At 42.0% G+C, this 25,623-nt stretch overlaps 3 protein-coding genes across 3 annotated transcripts in view; all 3 read right to left on the bottom strand.

The window, feature by feature from the left end:
- Nucleotides 1–282: 282 nt before the first annotated feature.
- On the bottom strand, nucleotides 283–3,488 carry LOC143102063 (uncharacterized). Its single transcript, XM_076265431.1, has 2 exons — nucleotides 3,359–3,488; nucleotides 283–2,775 (listed from the first exon to the last, which is right to left on the bottom strand). The coding sequence occupies exons 1-2, from the start codon at nucleotides 3,378–3,380 to the stop codon at nucleotides 821–823; spliced, it is 1,977 nt and encodes a 658-aa protein (XP_076121546.1). The 5' UTR covers nucleotides 3,381–3,488; the 3' UTR covers nucleotides 283–820.
- Nucleotides 3,489–15,212: 11,724 nt separating this feature from the next.
- ccdc134 (coiled-coil domain containing 134) lies at nucleotides 15,213–21,006 on the bottom strand. Its single transcript, XM_076265433.1, has 7 exons — nucleotides 20,770–21,006; nucleotides 18,656–18,776; nucleotides 18,281–18,402; nucleotides 17,854–17,938; nucleotides 17,276–17,457; nucleotides 16,857–16,928; nucleotides 15,213–16,423 (listed from the first exon to the last, which is right to left on the bottom strand). The coding sequence occupies exons 2-7, from the start codon at nucleotides 18,753–18,755 to the stop codon at nucleotides 16,298–16,300; spliced, it is 687 nt and encodes a 228-aa protein (XP_076121548.1). The 5' UTR covers nucleotides 18,756–18,776; nucleotides 20,770–21,006; the 3' UTR covers nucleotides 15,213–16,297.
- Nucleotides 21,007–21,262: 256 nt separating this feature from the next.
- The window catches only part of mei1 (meiotic double-stranded break formation protein 1), a 37,335-nt gene continuing 32,974 nt past the window's right edge, over nucleotides 21,263–25,623 (bottom strand). The window contains exons 28-31 of the mRNA XM_076266664.1: nucleotides 23,468–23,574; nucleotides 22,663–22,794; nucleotides 21,808–21,923; nucleotides 21,263–21,449 (exon numbers count right to left, since the gene is read on the bottom strand). Of these exons, the coding sequence (XP_076122779.1) occupies nucleotides 21,383–21,449; nucleotides 21,808–21,923; nucleotides 22,663–22,794; nucleotides 23,468–23,574 (422 nt within the window). The 3' untranslated portion in view covers nucleotides 21,263–21,382. The remainder of the gene's footprint in view (nucleotides 21,450–21,807; nucleotides 21,924–22,662; nucleotides 22,795–23,467; nucleotides 23,575–25,623) is intronic.

The raw sequence follows: 25,623 nt of genomic DNA on the forward strand, positions 1-25,623 counted from the left end.
AGTATGAGAAACGTGTAGTGTTCTTGTGAGTTTGAAATATATGTCAAGTAAGTCTCGTCTGTCTTCAAAGAGGTTATATAATGTCCCCAGCTGGTCCACTCGAGTGCGTGCAGACCAAAGATCCTTTCCTAGATATGCTCCATTCAGCTTTGTTGTCATTACGTCTTTAAAAAATAATAACGATTGGCACGTTTATCTTTACTATCACATTCCGTCAATGAAATAAAACAATAGTATTTATATGAAAGATGTGTTGTTGTTGAATAAGTTACTGGAATCATATTCTGAAACTTTAAAATACTGTTTCCCTTTATTGTGCAAACTTTACAAACTGTATGACAGTGCTTGTGGGAGAAATACCAATATGTCATTCAAGGCACACAGGATAACACAGGTGATGGATTTATCTAGCTTATACAACCCTATCAATGAACCATTGATTTGAGAATACTCAAGACAACAGCTCAAGACAACTAAGTGAGAATGTATGGGAAAACCCTGTCAAAGTGTAATAAATCTGGCAGGTTAAAAGTAACATCTTAGTGATGTGCCAATACATCAGGACTACACCAAATTTCAATAACAATCAATAAAAGTAAATGCAATACTGTCAGTCAAAGGAAATGTGTGGATAATTTGATTGTTCATAGTTATTTTCTATCAGAGGTATTATATGCATGATTATTAGAATGTCAAAGGAACAAAATAGGAAAAAGCTAATATTATTATAATAATATTAATAGTTATGCAAGTAAACTTTTTTGTTTAGAGCTATCATTTCATGTCAGCTTTTTGATTTCATCATACGTCAGTCAAATACTTATTTATTCCAGTAAATCTCATAAGACTTCTTCTCAGAGTAGTTGGCCTCTGTGGTGGCTGTGCCGGTGCGGACCCTCTCCTTCACCACCTTCACCACCAGGCCTCCGGCTAGGGCGATGCCAGCTGCTGCCTTCCCGATCTCTGCCACTGCGGTCATGATCCGCGCCGTTGCTCCCATGGTGCCAAGAGCCCCTGACGCACACAAAGCCCCAGCTGGAGTTGCTGGAGCCACCACGTCTGCCACAGCCTGCAGAGCCCCCGACACACCACCCACACCACCCCCTAATGCTACGGCCTGCTGCCCCACCACGCCCTGTGCAGCCGTGGAGTTGGCCACTGCAGCTGCTGCCGCTGCCCCACTGGAGACTTCAGCCCCTGTCAGTGCACTAGTTCCAACGGCAGCACTTAGCGCTGCCCCTGCGCCCATGGCACCCCCAACCCCTGCCGCCACACCGACTACACCTGCTCCGATAACACTCACCTGGCCTAGGGCATCCAGAGCAGCCTCTTTAGGGCCTGAAGCTTCAGCTCCTGCTAAAGCACCTACTGACCCTCCCAGGACCCCACCGGTGGCTGCTCCCAGAGCGACGGCTGTCTTCCCAGTGGCTGCGGCCACTATGGCCCCCACAGCCTTTCCCACACCGGCTCCTCCGGCTGTAGACATCCCCGCTAGCTGGCCTGCCACCAGCCCCATAGTGTTCCCCATCATGGAAGCGCCGGCTGCCACAGCAAAGGGCGCGGCGGCTCCGAACACCACCCCCACGGCCATGCCCGTGGCCCCCGCCGCCACGAGGACCTTCACCTTCTCCAGGACCTTCCCGGAGAGCGCTGCCTCCCTCCTAATCTGGCCAAACGCCGAGCGGAAGGAATCTCGACGGCTCAGGGATCGACCGCTGCTCCCCCTCCTCCTGGCTCTCCACCTCTGTCCCCTGTCTTGCAGCAGCGCCCACATATCTCCGCTTCTCTCCTCCGTCCATCTCTCCTGTCTCCACCTGTCCGCCTCCAACTCTTCCTCATTTTCCTGCCAGAACTCCAGGTCACTTCTCTGGAACCCCGTGTGTCTTGCTACACCACCTTGACCCCCCTGTCCTGGCAGCCCCCCCTCCTCTAGATCTCTTTTCCTCCTCTTTGCCAGTGTCATCTCAGGTGGTGGGTTCTTGTTCTCCTCCGCTTCCTCCCCCTCCGCCTGTCCTCTCTCTCGCATCAGCCTCTCCTGCTCCTCTCTGATTGCAGCCTCGGCCTCCAGAAACATGGCATTGGTGTAGCAGCCGCCACCATTTTCTTCCACCATCTTCTGCACCTTCTCCAGCAGAACCCTGACCTGCTCCCGGTTCTTAGGGTCTCTGTTATTGAGGACGTGGTGTCTGCCGCCACACTTCTCCAAGAGAGACCTCAGCTCATCGGGAGCAGAGCCTCTCACATACTCCTGTAGGTCTCTGCCTTCCAGGTCATCCCCCCGGGTGAATAGGATGAGTGTATGGTGCCTAAGAGCCCCCTCGCCAAACACCTGTGCCATTTCCCTGGCAGCTTTAGCCTCATCTTCAGTGTAGCGGCCCAAGGGGATCACCAGAAGGAAAGCATGGGGCCCAGGAGAGGACAGAGTAACACATTTGGCAATTTCGGCATGGATCTGGCCAGAGTCGAAACGTGTGTCACCAAATCCTGGCATATCGATTACCACCAGTCTCTGCTTCTTAACTTGTCTTTTCTCATCTATGCCCTCTTCTCTTTCAGTCGTCATCACACATCCTTGTTCACATACTTGGGTTACAGAGCTGGCACAAAGCTCTGATAGGAAGACCCTGTTACCTAGAATGGTATTACCAGAGGCACTCTTTCCAGAGCCAGTCTTTCCAATTAGAACGAGTCTCAGCTCTGACACTTCAGGTCCCAGTTCATCCTCTTTTTCACTTTCTGTCTCTTCTTGTTCTTTTTCATCTTCAGGCCTCCTTTCTGTTAGGCAAAAAAGACACACAGTTGAACCAGGTGGGTGAGCCTAATTAAAATACAGAGATTATCCTTGCTGATCTTTGGTTGGATATCTTTGTTCTGTCGTTTATTTTTAGAACAGATTAGGGAACTGGCAGTGAGCAAATGTGGTGAACCACACAATTTATGTCACTTTTACACAACATCTAACCAAAGATCCGTTTCAACCATCTCTGATCTAACTGTAGGCGAGTAATGTAGGCCTACGAATTCACTTGTGCCAGAAATATTTAAGCTTAACATTCTTGGCTCACACATTAAACGCCATTTAAAACAAGTTACTATGAACAACGTTTGGCGAATTAAATAATTTGATGGAGAATAATTAGTAATGTTAATGTTAATAATCTCCTCCTTTTGCCTTTTTGAAAAGTCCACTGATTTGTAAAGAACGAGATCAATGTACAAGGTAGCCATCTTCATTGTTGTCATAAGTTAGCTAGGTAGCACTGTATAAGCTAGCTAACCATTTTTCTTCTTTGTCTGACTGGTTTGCTAAAACAAGGGAGTTGCGAAACGTTGGCTAATATTGTATAGTTTTGTTTACCTGATCCTTTGGCTTTGTACATAGCTTGAGAGAGAGTCGCCGTCAAGTTCAAGTGCTATTTCACAGACAGTATGCAAATGTTATCAACACTGTGCTAGCCGAAAGCTAGTGTCCCAAGTTCACTGTAAACATTGATATTTTATGTGAGGGAAAGGAAAGAGAACGAACCGAGAAACCCAGACTTTAGCGCCCTCGTCTGTTCATTTTAGCACCTATTCATAGAAAAAGAAAGCAGAACATTCTACTTACAATGTAATGTTTGAAGAAGATCAACACATGGGTAATAGACTACAACGTTTAGGCCTATAGGCTTATATATTTATTGCTTTGCTAAAAGTAGGCTACATCACAGTGTCTTTTATGTGAGGTCTCTGTTTTCCCCCAAGCATTTTAGCCACTGCAACATTTCAGATATGGTCTTTTTTTCTTTCTTTTTTTTGTATATATTTTTTGGGCTTTTTGCCTTTATTTGGACAGGACAGTGAAGATTGACAGGAAGCGAATGGGAGAGAGAACGCCCCCAGATATGGTCTTTTGTGCTTTTGCTGTCATTCTCTGTCCCCAAAATGTTGATGTTTTTACACCTTTTTGCCCAGGCCTAGCCTACTATCTGTGGATGTAGGCTAGGCTATGGAAATAGGAAAATGGAGATCTGTGGTGCTACTTGTGAATTACTGGAATGGTAAAAAGCTGTTTTGAATGTTTTTATGAGGTCAAAAGGAATAGGCTTGGCTAACCCCATTGGACTTCTGAGTGTGTATGGCCGACATGTGTCGGTGTCATGTGTCCAAAGGGATGCATTTGGGGCAAAAAAGGTTGAGAATCACTGAGCTAAATGAAAAAAAAAAAATGTAGGCCTAATGTTGTCCGAGCTCTCTCATATTATGCATGACAGTTACAGATTTACAAGGATACAAGGATGTTTATTGTCACATGCATATTGTTACTGGAAGTAATAAATGCAGTGAAATTATGTCTGGTGTCAGCCTATTTGTGCATTTATGGGGGGGGGGGGGCGTAAAAAGTGCAGTAGAAGAGGGGTTTAGTAGATTAAAGGACAATTCCGGCGCAAAATGAGCCTAGGGGTTAATAACACATGTGTACCGAGTTCGACCGTTCGCTGGGATTTGTTTTCATGCTAGTCGAATGTGACCAGTTTTATTGCAAACCGCTTATTAGCGTTTAACGCTAGCCTTCGGGGCACACGTACAGTAGAAAGAAATCACTATTTCTATACCACTAACAAGGCTCAAAATAGCACCACACTTACACAGTTGCATAATGAGGGTCTCTACATGTAAACCGAAGCATTGAGAACTTTGTAAGTGTACAGGCAGTTTATTAAAAAGAAACACATTACCGTTCACGTCTGGTTCACATATACAGGCAGGCGATGTGAACTAAAATCAAACGTAATTTGCTCAATATAGGCCTATCAGAAATAATAGCTCCGATGTAACATAACTTGTATAGTGTACTTACTTAGTGGATCCATCTGGTCCCTCTGGTATGGATTGCCGCCGCCTGTGTGTGGTATTGACTAGGCCTGCAGGTAGCTTCTAGCTCTCTCTCTCATAGCCCTTTCACGGAGCTCCCGCAGCTCTTCGTTGGTATTCCGACTCGAAAAGATAAGGACGTCCAATAAGGGTTCATCCTCGAATTCCTCAAATTCGTTCAAATAACCTGCCATCTCTTATGTCTCCTGTTGCGGTCAGTGCTTCTCTTTTGCACAGTCCTTCTGCAACAACGTTTCACCCGAGATTCACTTCACATCCCAGTTCTGTTTAACCAAGGCGCCTGCCTGTATGTGAACCAGACGTCAACGGTAATGTGTTTCTTTTTAATAAACTGCCTGTACACTTACAAAGTTCTCAATGCTTCGGTTTACATGTAGAGACCCTCATTATGCTACTGTGTAAGTGTGGGGCTATTTTGAGCCTTGTTAGTGGTATAGAAATAGCTATTTCTTTCTCTGTACGTGTGCCCCGAAGGCTAGCATTAAACACTAATAAGCGGTTTGCAATAAAACTGGTCACATTCGACTAGCATGAAAACAAATCCCAGCGAACGGTCGAACTCGGTACACATGTGTTATTAACGCCTAGGTTCATTTTGCGCCGGAATTGTCCTTTAAGTGGCCAGGTCTGCATAAGAAAGGTGGGGGAGGATTGGGATTGGGGGGGGGGGGGGGTACCAACAAGGAGCACCCAAGAGCAACAGGGGCAAGGAAAAACTCCCAAATCAGGCTTATTTTAAGGAAGCCATGATATGACATCCACTCTAAATATCATGAGATCGTTAAAATAGCAAACTACAGTATGGAAAATATGAAATAATCATGATGAGAGTAAAAGGAAAGGATCAATTTGACACAATTTATTATAATTTATAGGACATCTCTTCCTCTTTATTCCGTTTTTTATGAGAATCTGATTTGTCTTTTAGCACATATTTATTTACATTAAATAAGACTAAATACACATTCATGTATATCCTTTATTTTGTACTTACTTTGCAGTGTTGGAATATAAATGTGTGAGAATTATTACAGCTTTCTGTTCAGAAATTAATGCACTCTTTATTACAACTTTTTAAAGTTGGAGTTTTCTGGTTGTCCATGTCCGTACTTGGTTCTATCTGTTATTGCACAGTGTTTGTATAATATCTCCTGAGCAGGTTGAATCTGCCATACTTAAGTGCTGCACAAAAGGCGACATATAATGCACGCCTGTAATATCTCCATGAATATGAAAATGGGGGATTTCCCTCTATATTTTACAAATTACACAAATATTAAACGTATTAAATAATTATACAAAACCATCCATACAATCTAGTGGGGTAGGCAGACTCTTTCTTCTCTTCGTCCCAGTGAAAGGTTTCTTATTGTTCTGATCCAGCAAACACCTTATCTTGCTTAGCAAAGATGTGACCTGGTCTTGGTTGCTTGTTAAATTGTTCGAGACATGGAATCTGCCCTAACACTTTTTTACAAGTTGCTGTAGTTCACTTTTGCTCTCAATGTATTGTTCAATTGTCTCATCATCCTCCAGTTGATCTTCTCGAGTGAAGAGAACAATGGTGAACCTCTGGATTAAGACATCTGGGCTAACTAAACCCTTAGCATAATGCAACAACTCTTCCTTGTTTTCAAGGTCTTCCCCTACAGGAACAACAAGCAGGAGGGCATGTAAACCAGATGAAATATGACTGAGGCATTGCATTCTGTGCTGCTCAAGCTCATCAGTGCTAAGGTCTTTCTGAAGCACATCAGGAGTATCCACAACAGCCAGTGTAGTACCCTTGACCTCAGTGGTCTCCACTTGAAACTCTTTGGTGGCAATTTTTTTGCGCCGTTTTAGACTATTAAACACTTTCCTCCCAAGTATTGTGTTTCCTGAGGCACTTTTCCCAGATCCACTTCGCCCAAGTAGCATCACTCTGACAACAGACGTGTCATCACTGTGAGCAGGCAGCCCAGCAGAGAAAGCAATCGAATAAATAAACAATTAAAATTGTTCAAAAGGATTAATATTAATAATGCATTATACATATATCATTTTAAAGTACTTTTCAAGCTGTGAACATAAAGTGACTGCTTTACTAGCTGTAAGACTAATTAAGTGAACATTTGATATAGTGATTTGAGAAGAGGAACCATAAAAGAATAAAAGAGGAATCACAATCCTGTCCAGGATCTTATTCTGGGTCACTGCTCAATGCAAATGCACTAGTGCCCATCTCAGTGCCCATAGGCTTGTTGGTCTCTAAATTAAAGGTACTCTAAGCGATGCCACGTGTTTTTTAGGCTAAAACATTTTATGTCACTTACTGCAAACATCACCTAACCAACCGCTAGATGTCTGTGTCCTGAATACACTGTAAGAAAACATGATCTCTGTGGACAGCCCAGACTCCAACAACGGCAACAAAAACAACCTGGGCAAACCTAGCCCATAAAAACATAACAAACTGTTCCAGCAAATCACAGGCGAAATGCACGTTTAGGAGAGTTTCAATTGCATGGGAGCAGCACGGGAGGGAGGGGGAGGAAGTATCAACCTAACTCTCTGTTTTGTTTGAAAGTGACGTTACCCAGCATCGCTTAGAGCACCTTTAAAGGGAAACTTGGCAGGATATTTCCCCCTCTGCTGGAGAAGTTGTGCATTATGCTATTTCAAACTGTGGAAAAGGGTAATGATATAACAAATGGATTTGTTTACAAGCTAGCAAAACGGTTAGCATAAGTTCGGCAGAACGATGTGGATGTACCAAGGTAAGAAACACAATTTAAAGTGCGTATGTCAGGTTAAAAAACATTTTTGACAAATGAAGGGACATGAAGCAAGATAGTAGTGAGTAGTGATTTTTCTTGAAAAATCAACTTTAAATACAATATTTACAGCTATTTTTATAACTGAATTTATGAACATTCCAGGAAACATTCCAGACACAATGATGACCTCATAAGAGGGAGTCCAGCAAAGTTGGTCAATTAAAACACATGGGATAAGGGATCACACAGGAGGTTTTTTTTACACTGATGAGGCCAAAAACATGACTTCATTCCAGTATGTCATGCTAGAGTCTACTACCTGCCTGACATAACAATATCCCGATACCTTTTTTCTTTACTGGCAACCATTATTGATCTTAAAATGTGATGAAGAGGATATGGGTAAGTAGCAATGCTTGAAAATGCCAGTTGTGTCACTTGCCATCACATAGGCCATTATATAGAGTAAACTAAGTAGAATCAGTAAGCAACTCATTAGTCTGTGTTCAGCCAACCATGGGCATATATGCTTTTCTTTAGAGACCTGACTATAAAACCATCAGTGTATATGTGCTACCACACATTTGCTCTTTATATATATGCTTATCAACTAATGTTAGCTATTGACAGACTATTAATTTGCTTACTGATTTCTACTTAACTTGTTGTATATGAAAGCCTATGTGATGGCAAATGACACATACTAATAGTATACTAAATGATACATACTAATAGTGATCCGATCCTACTCACACCCCTAATCATCAATAACTGTAAATATTGTTCTATTGTATTTAAAGGTCCAGTATGTAGGAAATAAGTAAGGAATAATGTATAGAACGCCGGTCATTATGGGGAAAATAAGTCCCGACACGGCGAACCGGAAGGGACTTATTTTCCCATAATGACCAGCGTTCTATACATTATCCAGCTTATTATACGGCTACCTGCCAAAACGAAAAAATAAACTCCACGATATGTCTCTTTACACTTATTTGTTACCGTTTCGTCGTGGCTTTTGCTGAGAAACAAATAGTTCGCAACACACGCTGAACTTGAATCAAACATTCTTTAGAACTCACCTGATCAACCGTCTGCTTTCACTTTTGAATGAAGTTCCAATGGAAGAAGTGACCGGAATACTTGCGGAGTGATATGATCAGCAGCACAAAACCTGTTGCCATTGACAGCGGTAGTTATATGTTTGCAGCGGTAATTACATGAATTTATTTTACCGTAGAACGTTGGGAAATCCCATTCAAGTCAATGGAGCGTTCTACTAGCATTGTGAAGAGCCGTATTATAATGGAAAATAAACTGTAACCATTCCAAAAATGATCACCATATGTTGTCAGAGAGTAAGGAAACACGATGAATTGAAGTAATAGCTTATTTGACAACATTACTCTAACCCGTAAAACCCCGTAAAACCCATGAAAAAAAAAGAGTAACGGGGCGGAATTTCTTGGAATTTTCGTTTATGTTTTGAACGATTAATTCTAGAATAGCGTATTAATAATGGGCTAGCGCGTCCTCCTATTTGGGTTGCCAAATTAGCAAAGGCCAACTGTCAAAGCTCTGTCAGTTGTAGTCATGAACGCCTACGAGAGGCAGGCAAATTTCCAAAATTAAAACAAGAATCAAATTAAGTGGACATCGGAGGAGCTTCCTGAGATGGTGACGTCTTCGTCAAACGAAGAATATCAAGTCTGACGCAGAGATGGCCATATTTCTCCACAACAGGTAGCCTAGGCTAAACTTCATCTGCATCGCTAACTTCAGCGGTATTCAGAGGCTTCAGAGGTATTTTTTGTTTTCACTGTTTCCGTAATGTGTAGCTGGGTCATGGTTGGATAAACGTTAAAGCAGCTGCAGGTCAACTAACGTTAGCTAAGTCTTCATTACATCTGGCAACCCAGAAGAGGCTCGCGTCTGGTAGTCTTGAGAATGTTCACCAGTGTTTTGATTTTGGCCTGCAGAACGTTCGTAACCAATCCTACAAATCGCACCTTTAAAGTTGATTTTTCAAGAAAAATCACTACTCACTACTATCTTGCTTCATGTCCCTTCATTTGTCCATTTTTTTTTAACCTGACATATACACTTTAAAACAAGTTTCTTGTTTCTCACTTCTCTTACCGGGACGGTAGTCCCAATGTTGCAATGTTGTTTTTCCGCCTGGGGACGCTAGGGGGAGTGGGGAAAGTCACCATTTTCACCGGAACAGGTCATTTAACCATCTAAATGATTTCTAAACGGGTTTATTACGTTGAAATAGTTGCCAAGTTTCCCTTTAAGTATGTGTTGAATTGATAGGACATTACTATCGCATAGTGGAAGCAAAGGAAAGTGATTGCACAACTGACCAAAAAAAAAAACTGGTCTAAAATGAATGGCACAGTATTTCACTGTTATTTTAAGAGAGTAATATGGACAAAGTATATTGTCCTGCATGGTGTGAAGCTATATTAATCATGAAACCATATACAAAACATTTTCTTTTTTTTTTAAACTATTGTATTGTTTTTATTTGTAAGCCACTTTAGACAATACTGTCATAATAAATCATATAACCATGACCTTAAAACATAGTTATAATATTTGTGATGTAAAATAATATTTGAGCCACCTGTCAAAAACCAGCACATTCTAAACTAACATGAAAGATATTAAGGATTTAATGTTTTCTTTTTATTATTATTAATAATAAGTATACATATATTTATTGTTATTATTATTATTATTATTATTATTAATACTACTACTACTAATAATAATACCGTGGCTTACATGGCTCCCGGACTACCACTACACAATCTGCGTACCACCAGTGTTACCCACACCACAGCTTGAGAACTTTCCAACAAACACGTTTTTCAGGTTAAAATTCATGATTGAGGTGAACACTTGTGTATTTTGTGATATTAAATTTGAAGTTTGAAGCATCTGTTTTCCTTTGTAAACCAGTGCAGTCTTTTTGGAATGATTTGTGGTGCTGTATGCTGGCTCCAATCGAGAAGGATTGAGACATGTCCAACAACTTGGAAAGCAATCAAATTTGTTTTTGTCATGATTGAAATATGACTTGTTTTCAATGTTTTGATATTATTTAGGAAATTCTTTTTTCATAAATGTTGTTATTTCAGAACTGAGATGGGAAGTAACAAAGTACAAATACTTTGTTAGGCCTACTGTACTGTGATGTGAGTGAACTGTAGGACTGATTGGATTGTTAATTAATTAGGACTGAATTTGCACTGATTGAATTGACTGCGACAGGTGCAGCTGACTAGGGTTACCTGAGATGGAACTGACAAAACAGGAATGGGGGAAACGAGGGGGTATGTACTATGGAAATAAGTACATATGCATGCATACATATATATGTGTTACATATATTCCACATTTATGTGCATATAGGGGAAGATATATGGCACTTACATGAAAACGGCCATTTTTGCTATATTTTTAAATATATGTTTCATATATGTGTATGTGTTTTTACATAATGAATTTGGCATATATTGTCATATAGGCAGCAGACATACATTGGGCACTGACATTATGTAATTTAGATATAGTACATTTCTGTATGTATGGGTGCTTCCGTAATCCCCCTGCACATTTGAAGTCAAAATGAGATGTTTATGAATTAGGCTAATAAAGATTGTTATATTGCTTACACTGCTGGTTGTGTTCATTTTCAGGCTCTGGTATTTATTGCAATTTATTTGCAAGATAAAGAAAAAAAAAACATACATCACAGTACTTTTCAGATATTTTTGCTTTACTTAACTATCTATTTTTGTGTCGACTTTTTACTTTTACTCCCTACATTTTAACACTAATATCAGTACTTTCTACTCCTTACATTTTACAAAACTAGTTTAGTTTCAAATAATTTCAGTGGAGTTACCATTATTATTTTTTTGCGTCATCAATACCGAATTCAATCTAATTGGATCAGGGATGGATTACTGCACGGGCCTACCGGGCCCAGGCCCAGGGGCCCAAGGGGTCAGGGGGCCCTGAAGCCCAAGCCTTTGCATGGAATCATTGCCTCAATATCAACAAATCAGGATGTAGGCTATGAATCTGATTGAATTTAGTATTGGCCATCCCCAAAATGCACCAGAATACAGAAAATCACATCAAACTAATTAAAACAATTCTGGGGGAGGACCCCCAACCCCCCCCCCCCCCCCCCCCTCCCGCATATGCGACAATTAGTGGGGGGGCCTTAATACATCTGGGCCCAGGGGCCCGAAAGTTCATAATCCGTCCATGAATTGGATGGGAATATACGTTGCACTTGACGCACCACTACAAGACGACTCAACAGATTTGTGCGGCATTCATTCGCAGCAAATCATTTCAGCTTGATGGCAGTAAAGTTAACGTTAGCACGTAGCCTATAGTAGGAGAGACCAGGGCTAGTTGGAACACTTTTCACTCTCGGGTATATTTCTCCGTCTTGCGTTACAGCTGTCAAAGTGTGATTAACTGAAAGCTTGGGATCTCAGCTAAAAAATGCGTACATTTAATGTCAACAAAAATGATCCCTTGTTTTCATGTGTGCCAACCTGCACCATGTAGTGCGTATCTATCCCACTGCCTGTAAGGCTTTGCTGGTGTCTTTCCTGTGTTTTTCTTCATAGAAGACCCACTGTCAAGACCAATTTGACAGTGGGTCCTATGAGGGAAATTTGGTCTCTGCATTTATCCCAATCCGTGAATTAGTGAATCAAACTCGGCACACAGTGAACACACAGTGAGGTGAAGCACACACTAATCCTGGCACAGATGCCCGCTACAACAGCGGCGCTCGGGGAGCAGTGAGGGGTTGAGTGCCTTGTTCAAGGGCACTTCAGCCGTTCCTACTGGTCGGGGTTCGAACCGGCAACCCTCCGGTTACAAGTCCGAAGCGCTAACCAGTAGGCCACGGCTGCCCCAATATGTGAGGAGGAAGAGGAGGATGGCAAGAAAGAGGATTTTTATTGGACACTGTAGTACAGGGCATTGTAGGCTGTACTGTAAAATACTGTAAACAATCATATGGCCCTGAACATTGTGCTTTCCATTTGTTTACAGTACTGATTGCTCTATAGATTTTGACTGGTTACAAGTTCATATCAACAAACAACAAGAATCAAAGGACAAGTTTGTGAGATGCAGGGTACTGTAAAAATAGACATACAAGGAGGAGGAAGAACAAAAAAATGCAAAGAGCAAAGCAAAGTAGTACTTGATGTTTTCGTTCATCAATGGCGGAAAAATATGACATTTGTTTTAAGATTAAAAATGTACTTCCCCCTGAGAACTATATGTTTTGAAACACAACAATGTTTTGTGTTTTCTATTTTCTGGTGTATTGTTTACTGACTGCTTGATAGTGTATATCATTTTGATCATTTTGTTTATGATTTGAGAGCAGTGTTTGATTTTGAGCACAAGTAAAACTGTTTTGAAGCCAAAGTTTGATTTTGAGCACAGGTAAATCTGTTTTGAGGTGAAAGTTTCATTTTTAACACAGGTAAAAAACTGTTTTGAGGCGAGGTCAGAGTCAGAGGTTTTGTAAATAGTGCCTGAAGCTAAGGTTTTGTGTTTAATGTTTTAAGAAAATGGAGCAAGGTTTCAGAAATTGTGTTTTAGCAATTGAGAAAAACTGTAACAAGTAGGTACTTCTAGGCTGCTTGAGTATAGGAAGTGAGTAGGCCTACTTTTGCCATCTCTGCAGAACTGCTCCAAGTAGCCCACTGGAGGAATAAGTTTGATATTTTTTTAGATCTTTGTGGTTTGTGAAGAATGGGAGAGAGCCGCATTAAGTTTTTCTGTTGCATTTAATTTAATTTTTCTCTTGCTTGACTGCTTTGTGAGTGTGATTTTGTGTGGATACAGTGCCATGTTTGTTTGTCTATGATTTTCTTTTGAAAACAAAACAAAACTTACCACTTCCTGATTCTTCATCTTCAGTGCATGGGCAGGCCAGCAAGTTTTTGCGACACCCTGTGGTAGAACATATGGAAGCCCGTTTCCGCCACTTAAAAAAAAGAGCCAGACATAAAGTCAAAATCATGACTTTGTATCTCGAAATTCTTCACAACAGCATAACAAAACACAGCAAAAAAAGCAGTGGTGGGGATTTTTTTAATGACATCATTGCAAAAACTGTCACACTCGCACCTCCACATCGGTGCGTAAAGCCAAGGCCAAATTGTTACCAGCTTTCGTGAACATGAAACCGAATTCAAAAAAACAATTAAATGACATGGATTAGCTTCAAAATGTAGCCTAATGTCTTCCAAACTACCCAACTACCCAAACTACACTTTTCCACCAAAGTCTATGAATATGGTCTGTAGCTTTTCATTTTGTTGTGAATACAATAAACAGAAAACAATGTAGATGATAGATAGATAGCCTAGATAGATAGATAGATACTTTATTGATCCCCAGGGGAAATTCAAGGTCTCAGTAGCATATGCTACAGACATAACACACACATTCACTAACAGCAGAAAAAAGTAATTGAAAATAGGCCTATATAATATAAAAAACACAACTAAGCAATAAGGACAGTGAAAGATAAAGAATATACTAAAATACAAATTATACTAAATTTTTAATTTAATAAAAATGTAATACTTAATTTTAAAAACAGTATTCACATAGTGGGTGATTAATCAATCAATCAATCAATGATTCAAGCAGTAATCTAATCTCCAAGGACATTAGACTACGCTTGATATCTACATTGTAATTGTACATTGTACACTGCCCACACAGCGTGTTGAATGCGTGTGAATTCCCAAAAGTATACTTTAACACTAAAACAAGGGGCAAATTGAGAATTTCGGAGGAGAAGATCAGGCAGGCTGCCGAGAGACCTGCCCCAATATATACATTGGACCATTAAACCATACAATGATCCAAAATATACAGCTGAACAAGGCAAGAAATGTTTAACCGAGAACAATACCAACATTGTAGAGTGGCCCAGCCATAGTCCAGACCTCAATCCGTCAAAAAAGTGAGGACAAGGCCAGAGGGATTGCAAATAATCGCTCTTGACGCAAAGATTGCTGTTAAAAAGGTGCAGCGTATCATTGTGGAGACATGGAAAGGCTTGCTATGGTATTATAAGAACCATTTTGAGAGCTGTGAATGCAAATAAAGATGTTTCCATTGATTATTTAAAAGGGTATGAATAATTTTGGACACACCATTTTTCATAAAAATGTTAAAAATGATGAAAATGCTTCTTTTTTGATTCCATGTTTCTACCACATTGTCTTACAACCCTTTGCCATGTGTAGTGTCATTTTCATTCAGAACAAACATATCGATACAGAGAAAATCATCGTTGAATTAATATTTGCCAGGGGTATGAATAATTTTGTTCTTAACTAGGTTTTGTCTTGTTACTAAATTTGCTTTAGACTTTACCCATCATTACATTAGGACTCTTAGAGTGTAATGTTCTGGTTAACTAAAAGTTAATATTTCTGTGGTTTGAAAACAGGAAGCCTCTCAGGGATTGTGTAGTTGCAGTTCCAAAAACATTTTTAGTCCCTTGAATTGTTTTGAACCTGGCTGGCAAAATGCCTTTATTTTGCTAATGGCAGCAGAAAACAGATACAAAAAACATCAAAATATCAAACTGGTCCTGAATTTTCTGAGCAAACTGTATCTCTACATCCAACGACTACCAATATTCTATATCAAATGAATGGGAAATTAAAATATGGTACTTCAACTAACAGGAGGGCAACATACATCTTATTACCAACAACAATGGTAGAAAAACAGAGAAACAAACTCTGAATGATAAATAAAACATTGTGTACATATCCATGGGTGTGAAAGGCTAAAATATCTTCACATTTTCTTTTTTTAAATTGAACATTAATGTCCCTCAGAGATGGCAAAGAAAAAAAAAGGTATTATCGACAATCTGGAAATTTGAGTTATGGAAAAATGAGGTAATGAAATTTATTTAATAGTCCTGTGATCTCCCACACCTCAACACATTATTTAGACATACAGTACCTGACCCTCAAATATATTCATCTATTTATACAACTGAAAGCAGCCATCCTGTACTCATCCCTTACAGAAGACTGTGTGTGATGGAATGCCTCCTGGGCATGTTGACTCCTTTTTCAGGCCTCCTCCAGGACTTCTGTGTATACAGGTCTTTATAGCAGCCAGTTTTGATTACAAATGTTTGAACTACACACTCCACACTCTGATTACAGCATCCCAACATGACACCTTGCTGATCCTCAAGTATGTTTCGGTGTAAAGGCATAGGCAGAGGCAACAGTAATTAAACAAGTAAGTCGGTGAAGGAAATTATACAAAAGCTGGCTGTGATGAAAACCCACAAAGGCGCGGAGCCTTGAGAACCAAGACGATGATGGAGCCCCGGGTACAGTTCTCTACCTGTCTGTGCCTGAGGCACAGTCTTGGTCTTACTCTACAGCCTCTCAAAACTCTGTGCACTGTGCCCTGGAGCCTGGTACCATGTGTGGGATGGGAGCTATTCTTTTTGCATTGCTATAACATTTTCCTCTCTTATTCTCATTCTCTTTCTCTCATCCTCTTTCTCTCATCCTCTTTCTCTCATTCTCTCTCTCTCTTTCTCTCTCAGAGCTGAGAAACTAGAGTTCTGTGCGCGAGCGAGAGATCCGGGGGCCTTTCCTAATCTCTTTCCTCTTCTCCTCCTTCCTCCTCCTCTTCTCCTCCTCCCTCAGAACTTTCTGGAAGGCCTCTGCTGTGTGCAGCATCTGTAGCATAAGGGGCAAGACATGTGAGATCCCTAAGTCAACACACCTGTCATTTTTGCTGGTAAAATATGTTACAAGTGATAATGTTATTTTAACTTTGCTATCAAAGGACAGTTTTTCTCTATACAGCAACACATTCTGTAAAGGCTTTTTCCTGACTTGATTCAAGCATAGAAAATTATGAAATATTGCAGCTCCGTATTGTGTCACTATCTTTTGAATTACACAGAATAAAAATCCTAAAACATTTCTGACACCAAAACCTATATGCTGTAGGTGGATGGTTTTATAAAGCTGAAGTTACTTGAACAGAATTAGAAATCTAAGTATGTGTGGCAGTGAAAAGAAGAGATTGAGAAAGGGAAAGAAAGACAAAGAGGAGAGTGAGAAAGGGAAAATAAGATAAAGAATTCATTGTGTGTATTCAACTCACATCATCCCTCTCTGTGCGGTAGGGGTTAGTGAAGTCTGGGGACTTCTCTGTTATTCCCAGCTCCTGTGACATCTGCCAGAGAGAGAGAGAGAGAGAGAGAGAGAGAGAGAGAGAGAGAGAGAGAGAGAGAGAGAGAGAGAGAGAGAGAGAGAGAGAGAGAGAGAAAGAAAGAAAAAAGAAAGAAAGAGAAAGAGAGATTAAATCAGGAAAAGGAGAAAGCCGAAGAGGAACCAGGGAGAACTTTTAGAGAAGCGACAACAACAAACATGTCATTGACCCGATATATCCTTCACAAAACCTGCTACCAACTCTGCATAAATACATTTAAATGAGTCCCCACTATGAGCCCCAAAACCCGAACACTTCCTGCATAGTCTCCGTTTGCCTGCCTTCCCCTTCCCCACCACTGCATCTCTCACCAGTGTGAGGACGTGCTGGTGCGCCCCTCCAGTGAAGACCCCCGTCAGGTTGCAGAAGCTCAGGCCCCAGCGAAGGAGACTGCCCCAGTCAGAGTTGCGGTCATAGTAGTGGTGGACGATTCGCGGGAAGCGCAGTGCCACGTCCCCGAAAAAAGCAGTGTTCTCCACCACGTGGGAGTATGCTGTGGGGAGAAAGGGAGAGAGAGGGACCGAGGGGGGGGGGGGGGTGGTGGAGGAAAAAAGAAGAAAAGTTATGTGCTTGTGTGTGAAAGAATGAGGGAAGAATATGTCAGAGAGGAGAGATCAGGGCAGAGAGAAGAGGAGTGAACATGAGATCAAGCAGAGCTGCCACTGAACAAAACACATTAGATGGCGGAAATGAGGACAACAAAGGAGGAGAGGGTGAGAAGGTGAGAAAGCGAAAGAGAGAGAGAAACACAAAGAGAAAGAGACTGGGACGCACAAGTCAAACAGCGAGGGTAAAGCCCTAACAATAAAAAGTCAGTGGAAAAGAACAAAGACCAGGAAAGTAGCATGAAGTGATACAGTCAGGAAGAAAATAAAAAAAACACACTGACCCTCTTTGATTTTGTCGTCCAGGGGAAAAGGGTCATTTGGCTGCAAGTTGGCTGCCACAAGGACGGCCCGAGAGTCCTCCAAGACCTGCACACCAACAGAACATGCGCGCACACACATACAGGTTCAGTGCTGCTGACAATGCAAATCCACACAGAGAGTTGAATACCTTGGGTTGACCTTGAAAGGGAGGGACACATGAAGAGCACTGCAGTAAACTAAAATAAGCCCAGTGGCCAAAGAGATGAGAGAAATTATCTACATATACCCTAAATGTGTGAGTCATTAAAAAGAGAGGCTATTACACGAAGACAGGTCCACAAAAGTGGCACAGAGTAGCAGAAAATGCCCAGTCATCCAGGCTCCTCAATTATAATTGAGAAGCTTCTAAATGACTCAGAGAATGAGAAGAGAAAGAGCAGGATGCACCTTGAACAGGCCCTTCAGCATAATGTCAATGATCTTGTATTGCTGGTTGATGTCATTGAGCTCCACAAGATTCTTCAGTGCATTTAGCTGGTCTTTTCTCTTAGTTTCAAACAGCCTCTTATCTTAGAGCAGGGAAGCTAAGGCCAAAGACTACAAAAGCGAGACAATCAGCATAAACACTTATACACACACACACACGTATACACACAAACGTTCATATTAATGAGAAAAGCTAATTGGTGCACACTTGTGCTAGAATGCGTGCTAGAATTCTACACAACAGATATCAACTCTACACAGAAACACACATCCAGTCACATGACAGGCTCTCTTTGAGGCACACACATGCATGCATGTGGTGCTGATGAAGGATACAGATCTCCAGGTTAGTGTCATGTCTGGGTCTGTGCGTGTCTGAGTCTGCTGATGAGTAGACAGGAGCGACCACCAGCAGCAGGGCACACACAGCAAGCATGGCCGGGAGAGGGCAGTCTGTCTGTCTCAAAGGCACACACACACAAACACAGGAAGAGAGAGAAAGACAGATTGAGGGAGGTCAAGGTTTTGACCACAGACCATTAATTATTTCAGCATTTAACATTCTAGGGGGGAAAAAAATTAAATGTGACCTACATGCTGGACCTGCAGGTTGGTGCCCTACTTTTTGAGCTTGTCAGTTTAAGAGGGTACACTCGCAGGGAGCAGTACCGAAGGCAATCAAACTAACAAGCTGTAGAACAACCCGTTCCACAGTCGTCCTCATGCTACATAAAAGCCTTTTCAAGTTCCTCTCTACACCGTGGACTCAGTGATGTGTGCAAGACTGATCTAAAAGAAAAGGAAACCTGGGGAGGTGGTGGCTGAGGCATCAAATAAGCTGGTGTACTCTCTTTTCACACTCTCTCATCCACTTCCTTGCTGTCTGAGCTCTCCTTCGCTGCTGTCTTTCCCACTCAGAGAAGAGTGTCATCAGTCTCTTTCAGGACTTGTACTTGGCTTTGCCTCTTCACTGTTCGATCTGACTCAGGAGTGTGGGGACAGCAGATGTTCCGAAATAGGCAGCAAGACTGATTAATATTTTATGGCTGTGAGTTTTTGAGGAAAACATTATGCGAGAACAAAATCAAAAGAGGAGGGGGAAACCAAGCAACTCCAAACTGCCACCCTGCCACATTAGAGATGAGAGAGGGTAGGTAAATATTAATAATAATAAAATACAGACTATGCAATTGGGGACTGAATCATTTGGAGAGAGCTTGTGAGGAACATATAAAAATGGGTCTGAGAAGAGGGGTTGGGGGGTGCTGGGCATTAGGGAAGAGAGAAACAGATTTTCTCTTTAATTTTTCATTTCCCTCAGTGTCAGTTCGACAACATACAGTTGAAACAGATGAGAGGAGAGTGCGCCTGTGCCAGCGGCCGAGTGTGAGACCACGGTTACCCACCTCTAACAGGTGACATAGCAAGCGAGCCTGTCGTGGGACTGCTGGCCCGACTGGACATTTCACATGTTGCCTCCACAAGCGTAAAAATAATGTTGTAGCCTAAATTGGCTGGGCATTTTTTTTTTTATAAGAAAATAATGCATTTCCCTTCTTCCAATGGATGGAATGAAAATCAGCCAATCTTAAGAAATATAAACATTAGTTCAGCATCACAAGCAGAACCCGCGCTGAGGCTCTACCCTGATATCAATGGTCATTAGTATTCTGTAGCCATATGATTCTTAATTACACATAGCCATAATTTAAAGTGGCAATCCTCTCCTTGACTGCCACTGCAAAGAACACAACTACGTAGAAAAGCAAGCACAATTAATTAAGAGTAGGTTACAATGTCTTTAGATTTATCATCCAGTAGATTGTTTGGTGCATTTTGCGGAGTGAGGAAATTAGCCCATCCAAGCATTTCCGGAATAGGGTACAAGTATTTAAAAGCTACGTCGATCATGGTGGTCGGATTATAAGTGACCCAATGTGTAACTGTAGATTCGTGCACCACCCAGTCTTGGCTGGGCTCTGGTTAGCTGGAAAACGACCAGTGCCTGTCACCTCTGCGTCTTCCACAGAAACCATCTTTCAGCTCACAATCTTGCATGACAGCATGTTCTGTTCACTCACAAATGGTACAGCTGAATACATGGAATGTGTAAAATACCATGCACTTAACGGTTGTTTGTTGGACAGACGTGAGGAATTTTACACTACACCTTTATTGAGGCACTTCTGTCAATAAATCTAACGTAGGCTACACGCAATAAAAGATATTGAACATGAGCTTAGACTGCATTGGCCAACACCGTGCGACTCGCACAATTCTTGTTAACATAGCTATCCGCAGCAACAACAGGGATTAATCTTTCATTAGGTGCACGCCAGCGTCAAACAGACGCCGTATGTCATTGTCAGTAGAACTTAAGAGCTAGTTAATAAACACAATCATGTAGCGTCCAGCAGTCGATTTCACAAACTCGATCCTCGCTTACTCACCTTATGAGGGAAACAGATGAGTGATGACTTTCAATTCGACAGATTAACGTAGCTAGTGCTCACAACGTTGTAACGTGGAAATGTTAGTTGAACGGATGTCATTAGGTGAGTATTTCATCTGAAATCCTTGGGTGATCGATACAATCATTTACATACAACACCCGTTCCCTCCTCCACTCCTGCATCGCCACGATCACACACACTGGCAGGAACTAGGCGACTGACAGGCAGCTAGATAACAAGTCATGCAAACAGGCAGAGTTGGTTTCCGTACGGAAGATTTTGAAAGGCACACAAGGCTGATTATTGGTACGCCGAAAATCACTCTCCTCCAACGAACACTGATGAACAGCGAGCACAGTCAGCAATCACTAGCATTGAGAGGATGGGGGAGGTTAATTTATGACACCCGAAAGCAAGAGAAAATCCAGCACCTCTTTTAAACATTCACTTTTAATTTAAAAGCAGATTTGTTATCAAACTCATCCGTGACCAAACTTTGTTTTATTCAGATAAAGTAGTTAAGGAAGAGACATTGGAAATAAAAAAAAAAGTCATTAATTCATAAATACATAAATGAGAATACAATAAGCTAAACATTAGTACTTCTTGTCTACTCCCTGTAGCACCCTGTGTTTACTGTGACATCTAATGAACAGTAAGACAGCTCCCCCTGACGTCTAGAAGACAGACAAAAAAAAAAAAACAGTAGGTGGAAAAGAGGGGAGAGGGTGGGACGGGGGCGCAGGAGTTAAGGAAATATGAAAACAAATACATATTTTTGCAATGAGATGGTTCTGAGATGCTACAGAGAACACCATTCGGCTTGCACAGGAGCAATAATTATCTTAATGCATGTTACGTCAGCACTCTGAAGCAACAAAGGAAGATCAAACGCAAAATGGTATCAAATGACAAAGAGGAAATACTTTGGTGAGGAGACTGCTTTGTGTGTGTGTGTGTGTGTGTGTGTGTGTGTGTGTGTGTGTGTGTGTGTGTGTGCAGGGCTCTGTGCGTCCATAAACAAATCAAGGATACAGAACGCTGTTCTGGGCTGGTTCTGGGCTGGGAAGGCGATCTAGTGACTCAAGCAGAGCGGTGGCCCTGAGAGTGTGCTGCTCAGACGGGGGTGTAAGTGAGGTCGAGTGCTGGACCTGACAAAACACAGAGAGGCAGTGAGACAGATGGTGGCAGAGAAAGAAGCACAGAAAACAGACAGAACAATGGAAAGGCCTAGGAGGGGATAGAGGAAGATAGGAGGGGAAGGGAGGGGAAGGGAGGGGGAGAGATAGAGAGAGAGAGAGAAGAGGGGAAGGTAGGGGGAGAGATAGAGAGGGGAGAGAGAGAGGAAGGGAAGGGAGGAGGAGAGATAGGGATAGAGAGAGAGAGAGAGAGAGAGAGAGAGAGAGATGGGAAAAAGAGGGTCATGGCTTTTGTCAGATGGAGACATCAGTCCTGACAGAGTGGATGGAGTCCCAGCAGGCTTGTGTCTCTGCCAAAGGCTGCTCACAATAAGCCCTGCCAGTCACCTCACCTGGGACATCTTGTGAATGTCAGGGTCAGGCTTATAAGCGCGCGCACACACACACACACACACACAAAACACACACACACACACACATTTACAGAAGAACAAACCATTTGTGCCTCTTTATGAATTTTCAAAGCTGGTAAATGCCAGATCTGAGTCTTGAGTAAATGCTGGTGACGGTGAACAAGCATTGTGTGTGTGTGTGTGTGTGTGTGTGTGTGTGTGTGTGTGTGTGTGTGTGTGTGTGAGTGTGTGATGAGTTGTTTTGAATTTGTTGTTTTGAATTTGTATGTTGTGTGTGTGGGGGTGTGTTTGTGTGTGTGTTGATGAGTTGTGCTGAGTGTGTGCTTGCTCTGGGCTACCTGTGTGAGCAGCTCCTTGAGGGTGTGAGCAGCACTGGGCCTGAGCTTGTCCACTCCTGTCCTCTCCACCGCACTCAGCACCTGCTCCAGCTCCGGGTCCCACTGCACCACCCCGCTACCAGCCTGGAGCAGCTACACGCACACACACACACACACACACACACACACACACACACACACACACACAGAGAAACAAATTAACACAAAGATGAACCCCTCCAGAGATATGTCTATTCAGAACACAAAAGCACATCACTCTCTCTCTCTCTCTCTCTCTCTCTCATATACACACACACAATACAGACAACATTCTGGTTCTGCCCGAAGATCAAAAGACTCAAGAGATCTAAGATCAGAGCTGTTCATGCTGTTTGAGAGGCTGACAGTTGTTGATGACTTCAAAGCCTGGCAGAAGATTTCTTGTAATGTACTGATTTAGTTTGGTTATTTTATCTTTCCAGACGTATTTGGGGCTGTGGTGAGAAGTTTACAGGATGGTTGTCTACAGTTAAAAAAGAGCTTTCATGTTATATTATGTAGAATGTATTGCACGTGTATGTGTGTGTGTAGTGTGGTGTGTAGTGGGAGTCTGTGTCTGACAGAGGTTTAAAGGCAGAGTGTATTGCATATATACAAGGGAATGGAATTATGTGTTTGCGTGTGCACGCTGTAATCTGAGGATGTGCATACAGTAAACTCCATCACTTGAGTATCACTCATTTAACATTTCACCATGTATCTCTGACCTGTGTGATGGGTGTTGGCGGGCGCGTGTGTGTGTGTGGTCTGGGACCGGTCATCTCACCAGTGTGAGCAGGGCCAGTATGGCTGGGTGCTGCAGCAGACTCTCCCCCGAGTTCAGCAGCGAGTAGAGCAGGAAGCGTCCCCAGGGCTGAGAGGCCACATGCAGTGCTGGGGGAGGAGGGACACATACAGTAGGGGCAATCAGGCTCACACATCTCCATAAATACTCATACACACACAGACACACCTGCAGTGCTGGGGGGGGGGGGCACACGCGCGCACACACACACACACACACACACACACACACAGAAGCAATCAGGCTCACACATCTCCATAAATACTCATACACACACAGACACACCTGCAGTGCTGGGGGGGGGGCACACGCGCGCACACACACACGCACACACACACACACACACACAGAAGCAATCAGGCTCACACATCTCCATAAATACTCATACACACACAGACACACATGCAGTGCTGGGAGGGGGGGCACACGCACACACACACACGCACATACACACACACACACAGAGGCAATCAGGCTCACACATTTCCATAAATACTCATGCACACACAGACACACACACATCTCCATAAATACTCATGCACACACAGACACACACACATCAGTCCACCAACACCACGGCTTACAGTATATACAAAACTATAAGGAACCCTTCACAGGCAAATCCAAAATGGACTAAAAACGAACTAAACTTTTCAGGTGATTTGTTTTAGCACAGTAACACAATTTGATATCCAAATGGTAGACACTATTTGGAAGATACAAGAATCCAAACATTAGCCTTGTTTATACCATCAGCCCTGCAACTTTGGCCCAGGCTACGATCACCCAATGTGGCCCACAGTATCAGCAGGGCTATAAATTGTACATAAAGCTGATGATACACGGGGCAACTTTTTGAGCAATATGTGGTTCTGGCATGTTCCCATGGATAATGGGCAACAATTTATTTTCTTTAATCACCAGTAGGCAAATTGTCATGATCATCCAATCACAATAAATGGAACTGGTTATGTTAACCTGAAAAGTTGACCCATGTATCATCAGTTTAACTCAGCCTTTAGTCTGCCTCATTGGTGTCACTCTCAGATCAGCCTGTCTCACCCGTTTATGACACAATCACTTTATGATACATTATTCCACTGCTTGGTTGAATTTCCCATTTTCCTACGTAATTTAGAACGACCATTAATCGTATGTTATTTGCACACCTATGAAGAAGATCCATTTTTTTGGCCGTATCACACTTGTATATTAGTTCGCCGAACTCGTTTAAATGAAGTTTAAATGAACTGTCACGTTGCATCAGAGCTGTAAAATGCAGACGTTCAGAACATTGCAACATTGTAGCATATGAAGGAGGTGGCTTTTAGCTAGATGGATGACAGCAGGCTAAGTAAAATTTCGTTTCAAAGCTAAAGTTCATCAGAATCTTGGGATACGCCCGCTTGACAACGGGAGAGATAGAACTAACGACTGACTGGCCTTTGGCCGTAGCAACCATCCATTTAGAACTAGTAACGGCAGTTTGTCCTGCAAGTTGAGAAGTTAGTTGATATGTGTCAGAAGAAATTAATTCTACAAACAAGACAGTTTTAACGATTAAAACGTTTAAATTGTAACAGGAAATAAACACAACGCAAGTGGCAACAGTGGAATAAGCGGGATAATGGACTCCACAGGGTCTGTTCACAGAAATGAATGCACTTACGAGGTTTAAACGGCCCTCCGCATCACGTCGGGGCCGTTTTACAACCTCGACCGTGCATTAATTTTTGTGAACAGACCACTGTGTCGTCCATTATCCCTTACATCACACATTGACACTCTGACCTGGAGTTATCTGAAATCGAAAAGTTGTACTGTCTGCTTGGCATTATTGTTTAAGATTTTGAGCATCAGCTAGCTAGCATACAATATACAAATTAACAAAAAGGACAGAAAATGGCTTGAGCTCTGAAATCTAAGATGCCCAAATAGTCCTCTAAGAGAGAGATGACCAATAACAGGGCAACGGTAATGTTTAAATCTACATTTTACTTTGGGTTTTATCAGTAAAAGTGTTTTTTCTGGTGGTTTAATTTGAAAGGCAAATTATTTTAGAAAGTAGCACACAGGTTGTTTCAAACGCTGCTGTTGCATTAACTGTGTGAATAGATGTAAAAGGGATCTATTATACA

This window comes from Alosa pseudoharengus, unplaced genomic scaffold (assembly GCF_046254945.1).
Source record: "Alosa pseudoharengus isolate Yale_2024_CS ecotype anadromous, Long Island Sound unplaced genomic scaffold, YU_APseudo_1.1 YU_APseudo_1.1_scf_4, whole genome shotgun sequence".
NCBI classification, from domain to species: domain Eukaryota; kingdom Metazoa; phylum Chordata; class Actinopteri; order Clupeiformes; family Clupeidae; genus Alosa; species Alosa pseudoharengus.